Source organism: Colletes latitarsis, chromosome 13, assembly GCF_051014445.1.
Source record: "Colletes latitarsis isolate SP2378_abdomen chromosome 13, iyColLati1, whole genome shotgun sequence".
NCBI classification, from domain to species: Eukaryota; Metazoa; Arthropoda; class Insecta; order Hymenoptera; family Colletidae; genus Colletes; species Colletes latitarsis.
Window position 1 is genome coordinate 11,616,340 of NC_135146.1, and position 11,042 is coordinate 11,627,381.

The following is an 11,042-nucleotide window of genomic DNA, read 5'->3' on the forward strand; positions in this document are numbered from 1 at the left end:
ATTAATTAAAGTTTCACTGGCTTCTTTCTACAATTTTTGAAATATTGCTTTAAGTTTTAGTATAAATAATAATATTAAAAAATTAATAATGGAGCAAGAATACTCGTAACTCGATGCAACATGTAAAAGCTATTATATATGACAGTTATGCAATTAATTCTGCATAATTTAGACGGACTAATATTTATGAATTTATCTATATTGACTCACGTTAATTAAACATGATAGATAGTTTAGTATGCCAAATTAATTCATCGAGTGCAAACGATATACGTAATTTCGAGTGCATATAAAAGTGTTTGCACTAAAATTTTCATCAGTTTCAGTGGAAACATTCTAGAAGGAACATATAGAATCAAAATGGCGCGTCTTTTTACTATTTTGTTCGCTATTTTGACAATTTTCACCGTCTGTAAGTAACAAAATATGAATATGAACTAAAAACTTAATTTCTATTATTCAAACTTAATATATTCGTATTCAAACGTAATATTTTCCATTGTACTCGTAATAATTTTGTTGATAATATTTATATGTATTTCTTTTATGAAAAATCTAACACCAAGCATTAATTGAACTTTGATTTTTAATTTCGCTAATTAAATTGAATATTCTGATAAATATAGAATATTTAGAATTAGACTCAAAGAATTAAATCAAGAATTTAGAATTAGATATTCTGATAATTGTAGAATATTTAGAATTAGACTCAAAGAATTAAATGAAGAATTTAGAATTAGATATTTTAATAAATGTAGAATATTTAGAATTAGAATTACAGAATTAAATGAAGAATTTAGAATTAAATATTCTAATAAATGTAGAATATTTAGAATTAGACTCGAAGAATTAAATGAAGAATTTAGAATTAAATATCCTAATAAATGTAGAATATTTAGAATTAGAATTACAAAATTAAATGAAGAATTTAGAATTAAATATTCTAATAAATGTAGAATATTTAGAATTAGAATTACAAAATTAAATGAAGAATTTAGAATTAAATATTCTAATAAATATAGAATATTTAGAATTAGACTCAAAGAATTAAATGAAGAATTTAGAATTAAATATTCTAATAAATATAGAATATTTAGAATTAGACTCAAAGAATTAAATGAAGAACTTAGAATTAAATATTCTAATAAATGTGGAATATTTAGAATTAGAATTACAAAATTAAATGAAGAATTTAGAATTAAATATTCTAATAAATGTAGAATATTTAGAATTAGACTCGAAGAATTAAATGAAGAATTTAGAATTAAATATTCTAATAAATGTGGAATATTTAGAATTAGAATTACAAAATTAAATGAAGAATTTAGAATTAAATATTCTAATAAATGTAGAATATTTAGAATTAGACTCGAAGAATTAAACGAAGAATTTAGAATTCAATATTCTAATAAATATAGAATATTTAGAATTAGAATTACAAAATTAAATGAAGAATTTAGAATTAAATATACTAATAAATATAGAATATTTAGAATTAAATGAAGAATTTAGAATTAAATATTCTAATGAACATAGAATATTTAGAACATTTAATTTAATTTCTCCTTTTATATTTTGGTGTTTGATTTTTCTTGAAATGATTATATTATTATAACTAAATAGTAATTTCAGTCAGTAAATATTAAACGTGACGCTTTATTGGTCGTTGGAATTTTCCCCAGAAATATATATAGAATTTTATATAAAATAATGAGTGTAAATATTTATTACAGCGTCCTTGGCATGCTCAACAAATGAAGTATGGAAAGAATGTGGCTCTTCGTGTGAACCAACTTGTGAAAATCCAGCACCCCAAATTTGTCAAGAGGTTTGTATTTTAATTACAATATTAACATAATAATATTACACTCTATTGAATATATTAGTTCTCCATTAAAATTCACAATTTTGGTATTAAATATTTTTAATTTTCAGTGCTTATGCAAAAAAAAGTTTAAATTGCATAGTTATAACTCATTATACAATACTAATATAATAATATTTCACTCTATTGAATATATTAATTTTTTTCTCAATTAAAATTCACAATTTTGGTATTAAATATTTTTAATTTTCAGTGCTTATGCAAAAAAAAATTTAAATTGCATAGTTATGACTCATTATACAATACTAATATAATAATATTTCACTCTATTGAATATATTAATATTTTTCTGACGATTAAAATTCATAATTTTGGTATTAAGTATTTTTAATTTTCAGTGTTTCTTAAAAAAAAGTTTAAATTGCATAGTTATGACTCATTATACAATACTAATATAATAATATCTCACTCTGTTGAATATATTAATATTTTTCTGGATTAAAATTCACAATTTTGGTATTAAATATTTTTAATTTTCAGTGCTTATGCAAAAAAAATTTAAATTGCATAGTTATAACTCATTATACAATACCAATATAATAATATCTCACGTTATTGAATATATTAATATTTTTCTTGATTAAAATTCACAATTTTGGTATTAAATATTTTTAATTTTCATTGCTTCTTAAAAAAAAGTTTAAATTGCATAGTTATGGCTCATTATACAATACTAATATAATAATATCTCACTCTATTGAATATATTAATTTTTTTCTCAATTAAAATTCACAATTTTGGTATTAACTATTTTTAATTTTCAGTGCTTATGCAAAAAAAAGTTTAAATTGCATAGTTATAACTCATTATACAATACCAATATAATAATATCTCACGTTATTGAATATATTAATATTTTTCTTGATTAAAATTCATAATTTCAAGTTTAAATATTTTTAATTTTCAGTGCTCCTTAAAAAAAAGTTTAAATTTCATAGTTATGACTCATTATACAATACCAATATAATAATATTACACTTTATTGAATATATTAATTTTTTTTCTCGATTAAAATTCACAATTTTGGTATTAAATATTTCTAATTTTCAGTGCTTCTTAAAAAAAAATTTAAATTGCATAGTTATGTCTCATTATACAATATTAATATAATAATATCTCACTCTATTGAATATATTAATATTTTTCTTGATTAAAATTCACAATTTCAGTATTAAATATTTTTAATTTTCAGTGTTTCTTAAAAAAAAGTTTAAATTGCATAGTTATGACTCAATATACAATACTAATATAATAATATCTCACTTTATTGAATATATTAATATTTTTCTGGCTCAAAATTCACAATTTCAAGTTTAAATATTTTTAATTTTCAGTGCTTCTTAAAAAAAAGTTTAAATTTCATAGTTATGACTCATTATACAATACCAATATAATAATATTACACTTTATTGAATATATTAATTTTTTTTCTCGATTAAAATTCACAATTTTGGTATTAAATATTTCTAATTTTCAGTGCTTCTTAAAAAAAAGTTTAAATTACATAGTTATGACTCAATATACAATACTAATATAATAATATCTCACTCTATTGAATATATTAATTTTTTTCTCAATTAAAATTCACAATTTTGGTATTAAATATTTTTAATTTTCAGTGCTTATGAAACAAAGTTTAAATTACATAGTTATGACTCAATATACAATACTAATATAATAATATCTCACTCTATTGAATATATTAATTTTTTTCTCAATTAAAATTCACAATTTTGGTATTAAATATTTTTAATTTTCAGTGCTTATGCAAAAAAAAGTTTAAATTGCATAGTTATGACTCATTATACAATACCAATATAATAATATTACACTTTATTGAATATATTAAAATTTTTCTGACAATTAAAATTCACAATTTCGGTAATAAATATTTTTAATTTTCAGTGCTTATGTAAAAAAGTTAAAATTGCATAGTTATGACTCATTATACAATACTAATATAATAATATCTCACTTTATTGAATATATTAATATTTTTCTGACGATTAAAATTCATAATTTTGGTATTAAATATTTTTAATTTTCAGTGCTTCTTAAAAAAAATTTAAAATTGATAGTTATGTCTCATTATACAATAGTAATATAATAATATTACACTTTATTGAATATATTAATATTTTTCTGACGATTAAAATTCACAATTTTGGTATTAAATATTTTTAATTTTCAGTGCTTTTTAAAAAAAAGTTTAAATTGCATAGTTATGACTCATTATACAATAGTAATATAATAATATCTCACTTTATTGAATATATTAATATTTTTCTGGATTAAAATTCACAATTTTGGTATTAAATATTTTTAATTTTCAGTGCTTATGAAAAAAAGTTAAAATTGCATAGTTATGACTCATTATACAATACTAATATAATAATATTACACTTTATTGAATATATTAATATTTTTCTTGATTAAAATTCACATATTCAAGTTTAAATATTTGCAAAGTGTTCACGAAAAAGAGTATAAATTGCATAATTATGAATCATACGTTTTCTGTATTCTCAGATGTGCGTGATGGGCTGTGGTTGCAAACCAGATTTCTACAGAAACATGTTTGGACAGTGTGTCTCTAAGGATAAATGCTAATTCTCTCTACGACTCGTCAAGAATTGATTTCTTTCGGGCTATTTCAATGTTTTCTTAAAAATGAATATATTTAAAGATTGTACTTCCAAAGTTGCTATGTTAAAAATTATCGAATAAACATTTTCACTGCATAACCATTCCTAATAAATTGTCTACCACAGAGAAAATTACCCAGAAATATTTAATTGTACAGGGAAAATGATAGATTCTAAAAAGATCGTTACGAAATTATTATGCAGTATTATTTTCACACTCAGACAGCATTCTCGAATTTCTCCATATTTACTCATATTAATTAAACACCAGAGAGACGTGCAAATTCGCTAATCAAATGTAAATAAGATAGGGTGAATTACAAGCAATTCAGAACGCATATAAAAATACTTGCATTAAAATTTTTTTATCAGTTTTTGCGGAAAGGTTTTACGATAAACATACAAAATCAAAATGGCGCGTCTCTTCATCGCTTTATTCGCTCTCTTAGCAATTTTCTCTATCGGTGAGTATTAAATTTAATTTCAGATTCATTTTATTCTTAATTATATTCCTCTTCTATTAAACACTTTCTGAGATATGTAATTTTATTTATAGAATTAAATAAATATTACTGATATCGAAATTAATTAGATAGATACTCGAAGAAATTTATAATCCTTTGGGAAATAAATGTTTAGTCGTAATTTCGTAAATTTTTTAGAAAATTTCTTTTGAAATTAATCAATAAAGAATAACTAATTAATAAAGATATGATAATTAATTTCTGATGTGATATACAGGGTGTTCAACCACTCTTAGGAAGAATTTTAATGGGGTTAGAGCCCAAAATAAGACGAAAATCAAGAATACCAATTTGTTGATGGGGGCTTCGTTAAATAGTTATTAACAATTAAATTCAAAAATTTCAAATCGTTCTGGAAAAATTATTTCCGATTGCAAGGGTCGATTATAATCATTTTTGATGAATAGATATATTCCGGAAATCCCACCCAGTTTGGAGAAAAAAATTCGAGAAGGTGTGAAATTTTTCAACAAAAATTAAAAAATTTTAAATCGTTCTAAAAAAAATATTTTTGTTTGCAGGGACCAATTATAATAATTTTTGGTCATTACACATACCCTCGAAATCCTAACCATTTTGGAGAAAAAAATTCCTTAGCGAAAATATAATTTCAGGCCCAGAAATTTTCATGCGAATCTTTAAAACACCATAACTTCTGAACGAATTGGACGATTTTAATGTTCAAAAAGCCAAACGCCGCATATTTTAGCGTAGAATATGTAGCAATTATAAAAATATTCAAACAGTTGTTCCTTGAGCCCGAAAAATGTGAAAAACCCCATAAAAATGGTCCAATTTTCAAACAGCCATAACTCCTATAATAGTGAATATATTTCAATGAAACTTTTTTCTGAAGTAGAATCCATGGGTACCTACAAAAAAGTATTAGACAACTTCTCTGTAGGACGGCAAGCGAAATTACTAAAAATCAAAAACGAATTTTTAAGGAAAATCGAGAGAGGTAGGTGCTTAAATTTTTCGGCGAAAAAAAAAATTTCAAATCATTCTAAAAAAATTATTTTTAGTTTCAGTGGTTAATTACAATCATTTTTGGTAAATAGACATATCCCCGAAATACTACGCATTTCCGAAATAAAAATTCAGGAAAGGGGACGAATTTTTCGACAAAATTAAAAAATTTCAAATCATTCTAAAAAAATTATTTTTGACTGCAGGGACCAATTATAATAATTTTTGGTCATTACACATACCCCCGAAATCCTAACCATTTTCGAGAAAAAAATTCCTTAGCGAAAATATAATTTCAGGCCCAGAAATGCTTCCTTAAACATGCGAATCTTTAAAACACCATAACTTCTGAACGGATTGACGGATTTTAATGTTCAAAAAGCCAAACGCCGCGTATTTTAGCGTAGAATATGTTGCAATTATAAAAATATTCAAAAAGTTGTTCCTTGAGCCCGAAAAATAAGAAAAACCCCATAAAAATGGTTCAATTTTCAAACTGCCATAACTCCTACAATAGTTAATATATTTCAATGAAACTTTTTTCTAAAGTAGAACCCATAGGTACCTATAAAAAAGTATTAAACAATTTTTCTGTAGGACGTCAAATGAAATTACTAAAAATCAAAAACTAATTTTTAAGAAAAATCAAGAGAGGGTAGGTGCTGAAATTTTTTGACGAAAAAAAAAAATTTCAAATTATTTTAAAAAAATTATTTTTAGTTTCAGAGGTTAATTACAATCATTTTTGGTAAATAGACATATCCCCGAAATCCTACGCATTTCCGAAATAAAAATTCAGGAAAGGGGACGAATTTTTCGACAAAATTAAAAAATTTCAAATCATTCTAAAAAAAATATTTTTGACTGCGGGGACCAATTATAATAATTTTTGGTCATTACACGTACCCTCGAAATCCTAACCATTTTCGAGAAAAAAATTCAGGAAAGGGGACGAATTTTTCGATAAAATTAAAAAATTTCAAATCATTCTAAAAAAATTATTTTTGACTGCAGGGACCAATTATAATCATTTTTGGTCAATAGACATACCCTTGAAATCTTAACCACTTTCTAGAAAAAAATTCAGTAATGGCGGAACTTTAAATATTAATAACTTTTTAACGAAATCTCCATTAACAAATTAATATTCTTGATTTTCGTCTTATTTTGGGCTCTAGAATCCCCCATTAAAATTTTCCCCAGGGGTGGCTGAACACCCTGTATATATAGAATAAAAAATGAATTTTTAAAAATTCCAGCGACCTTGGCGTGTCCAAAAAATGAGGTTTGGAACGATTGTGGCTCTTCGTGTCCACCTACTTGTGCAAATCCTGACCCTAAAATTTGCGTTAAGGTTTGTATTTAAAAATTAATTTTAATCATGAATATCAATCATTAATCATACCACTATAAAATTAAATTTAAAAAGTTACTTATGTTTGTTTCTTTATGTTGATTTGAAACTTTAAATATCTTCTTCTATCTAAATTCTTTAACATCGAACCACGAATTTGAAAATTTTCATTGCTAATAATAAAAGTTTACTCGTAATTTCGTAAATTTTTGAAAATCTAGTCGAGTGAATTTTTTAAAATATTCGTTAAGGTTTGTATTTAAAAATTCAAATATATTGTACGATATTGATTGAATATTTTTGATTTTTTTATTATGTATTTCATGAAATATATTTTATTCATATTTGTTTTTTGTAATTATGAAACAATTTTTATTTCAGATGTGTAAACCAGGATGTACTTGCAAAGCAGGTTTAGTGAGGAACAAATCTGGACAGTGTGTTCTCCAACGCGATTGCTGAATTTGGAAAATGGTTTCTCAAAAATCGACAATGTTCTACGATTGGCTAACCATTTGAAAATTTTTGTAAAATTGATCTTGCTTTGTGATGTGTCTAATTTCAGATTATCTAAATTCTATGCTATTCAAAATTGAATAAACTGTTTTTACTATATTCTGTGTTGTTAATACCATGTCTGAGAAATTATCTGCGTTATATTTTAGGAATTTTTAAAATTATACAAAACTAGAAACCTTATAATGATTATAATCTAATTCTTCTAATTTCTTGTGGAGTTTCTATGCTAATAAAAATTGAATAAATTGTTTTTACTATATTCTGTGTTGTTAATACCATGTCTGAGAAATTATCTGCGTTATATTATAGGAATTATTTAAATTATACAAAACTAAAAACCTTTGAAAACCTTCAAAAACATTTGAAATTTTTTAATTTGACCGATTTTTACTGAATTTTTTTCTCGAAAGTGGGTAAGATTTCGAAGGTATATCTATTCACAAAAAATGATTGTAATTGATCCCCCTAGCTAAAAATAATTTTTTTAGAACGGTTTGAAATTTTTTTTTTTCGACGAAAAATTTTAGCACCTACCCCCTGCCAATTTTTCTTAAAAATTCGTTTTTGATTTTTAATCATTTTGTTTGACGTCCTACAAAAAAGTTGTCTAATACTTTTTTGTAGGTACCCATGAGCTCTACTGCAGAAAAAAGTTTCATTGAAATATATTCACTATTATAGGAGTTATGGCTGTTTGAAAATTGGACCATTTTTATGGGGTTTTTCTCAGTTTACGGGGTCAAGAAACAACTTTTCGAATATTTTTGCAATTTCTACATATTCTACACTAAAATACGCGACGTTTGGCTTTTTGAACATTAAAATCCGTCAATCCGTTCCGGAGTTATGACATTTTAAAGATTCGCATGAAAATTTGGGCAGACATTTCTGGCCATAAATTATATTTTCGATTAGGAATTTTTTTCTCGAAAATGCGTAAGAATTCGGGGGTATGTCTACTGACCAAACATGATTATAATTAATCCCTGCAAGCAAAAATAATTTTTTTAGAACGATTTGAAAATTTTTAATTCTGTCGAAAAATTTCGCACCTTCTCGAATTTTTTTCTCCAAACTGGGAAGGAATTCGGGGGTATATCTATTCATAAAAAATAATTATAATCGACCCCCGCAACTGAAAATAATTTTTCCAGAACGATTTGAAATTTTTGAATTTAATTGTTAATAACTTTTTAACGAAGCCTCACTTAAGAAATTAGTACTCTTGATTTTCGTCTGTATTTTCGTATTCTCGATACCATACCTAAAAAATTCTACAACATATTGAAAATGAAAAAAATTCTACAAAACTAAAGACTTTATCGTTATTTTAAATTTCTAATTTCTATGTTACTAAGTATTAAATAAACATTCATCACTATATATTTGTGTTCTCAATACCATACCTAAAAAATTCTACAACATATTGAAAATGAAAACAATTGCACAAAACTAAAGACTTTATCGTTATTCTAAATTTCTAATTTCTATGTTACTAAAAATTAAATAAACATTCATCACTATATTTTTGTTTTCTCAATACCATACCTAAAAAATTCTACAACATATTGAAAATGAAAACAATTGCACAAAACTAAAGACTTTATCGTTATTCTAAATTTCTAATTTCTATGTTACTAAAAATTAAATAAATATTCATCACTATATTTTTGTGTTCTCAATACCATACCTAAAAAATTCTACAACATATTGGAAATTAAAACAATTGCACAAAACTAAAGACTTTATCGTTATTCTAAATTTCTAATTTTTATGTTACTAAAAATTAAATAAACATTCATCACTATATTTTTGTGTTCTCAATACCATACCTAAAAAATTCTACAACATATTGAAAATGAAAACAATTGCACAAAACTAAAGACTTTATCGTTATTCTAAATTTCTAATTTCTATGTTACTAAAAATTAAATAAACATTCATCACTATATATTTGTGTTCTCAATACCATACCTAAAAAATTCTACAACATATTGAAAATGAAAACAATTGCACAAAACTAAAGACTTTATCGTTATTCTAAATTTCTAATTTCTATGTTACTAAAAATTAAATAAACATTCATCACTATATTTTTGTTTTCTCAATACCATACCTAAAGAATTATCTGTTCTAAGTATTGGGAATTTAAAAACATCATTCAAATTAAAAACTTCGTGACTATTATGGTCTACTTCCACTAATTTGTCGCGGAGTTAGTGAAATTCGTGTCAGCTCGAATTCGAGGCGTTCCCGAACATCCTTAATGATATGCTGAACAGCAATGCTCCAAGAAATTGATTAAAGGTGTCCCGACAGTGATCCAAGGAGCTCGTTAAATATGCATCGTAGAAGATGAGAAACTTCGCGTTCACTTTGCGAACTAATGACACACCTACGCTATTCCAGCAAATGGAACTTCCACTATCGCGTGCAATTACGCTTTGCTGGGTGCTTACAATACCGAGGAGGAACAATTTCTTTATTTCTTCGTCGATGCTACGTAACATCGAAAAACAAAACGAAGGATTCGTGGAAAATGACGGAAACGGAAATTTTTCTGAATTTTAATTTTTTATTTATCGAGTTCCTTATCTCTGCAGATAATTTTACGTCGAAAAGTAAGTCAGAAGTATGGAATAAATATTTACCACACGAGACCAAGAAATGAAATTGAAAAACTAAATAAAATAAATGATTTTGTTTGGAAAGGAATGAAAAGCAATTTTCGAGCTTTCGAGAGTGTAAATAAATGTATAATTTATTAAAAATATAAGATTTTTTTCAAATTATAGTATAACAAAGAGAATTATTCAATAATTAAATTATTTTTTAGTATTTCGAGTGGCAGTTACAGTGATTAGAAAATATGTAAGTATCAAGGTTTATTTATTCTAATTTGAAAACACAATTTATTTATTCTAATTATGGCATAATAAATAGAATTATTCAATAGTTGAATTATTTTTTAGTATTTCGAGTGGCAGTTACAGTGATTAGAAAATTGTAAGTATCAAGGTTTATTTATTCTAATTTAAAAACACAATTTATTTATTCTAATTATGGCATAATAAATAGAATTATTCAATAGTTAAATTATTTTTTAGTATTTCGAGTGGCAGTTACAGTGATTAGAAAATATGTAA

General features: G+C 24.3%; 1 protein-coding gene and 1 pseudogene across 2 annotated transcripts; both read left to right on the plus strand.

Moving 5' to 3' along the window:
• The first annotated feature begins 342 nt into the window (after nucleotides 1-342).
• LOC143349575 (chymotrypsin inhibitor pseudogene) lies at nucleotides 343-4,495 on the plus strand (annotated as a pseudogene). The gene is made up of 3 exons (XR_013080947.1): nucleotides 343-412; nucleotides 1,734-1,828; nucleotides 4,415-4,495. The product of XR_013080947.1 is annotated as a chymotrypsin inhibitor pseudogene (transcript).
• A 416-nt stretch (nucleotides 4,496-4,911) lies between these two features.
• LOC143349545 (chymotrypsin inhibitor-like) lies at nucleotides 4,912-7,887 on the plus strand. The gene is made up of 3 exons (XM_076780889.1): nucleotides 4,912-4,994; nucleotides 7,283-7,377; nucleotides 7,759-7,887. Exons 1-3 carry the CDS (start codon nucleotides 4,943-4,945, stop codon nucleotides 7,837-7,839), a joined length of 228 nt encoding a protein of 75 aa, XP_076637004.1. The 5' UTR covers nucleotides 4,912-4,942; the 3' UTR covers nucleotides 7,840-7,887.
• Nucleotides 7,888-11,042: the final 3,155 nt, after the last annotated feature.

What these genes read in the sequence shown, in the direction of transcription:
- LOC143349545 (XM_076780889.1), top strand. Translation starts at nt 4,943, where the DNA reads ATGGCGCGTCTCTTCATCGCTTTATTCGCTCTCTTAGCAATTTTCTCT. An exon ending in CTTAGCAATTTTCTCTATCG is followed by an intron (nt 4,995 to 7,282) that starts GTGAGTATTAAA and finishes TAAAAATTCCAG; the next exon opens with CGACCTTGGCGTGTCCAAAA. An exon ending in ACCCTAAAATTTGCGTTAAG is followed by an intron (nt 7,378 to 7,758) that starts GTTTGTATTTAA and finishes TTTTTATTTCAG; the next exon opens with ATGTGTAAACCAGGATGTAC.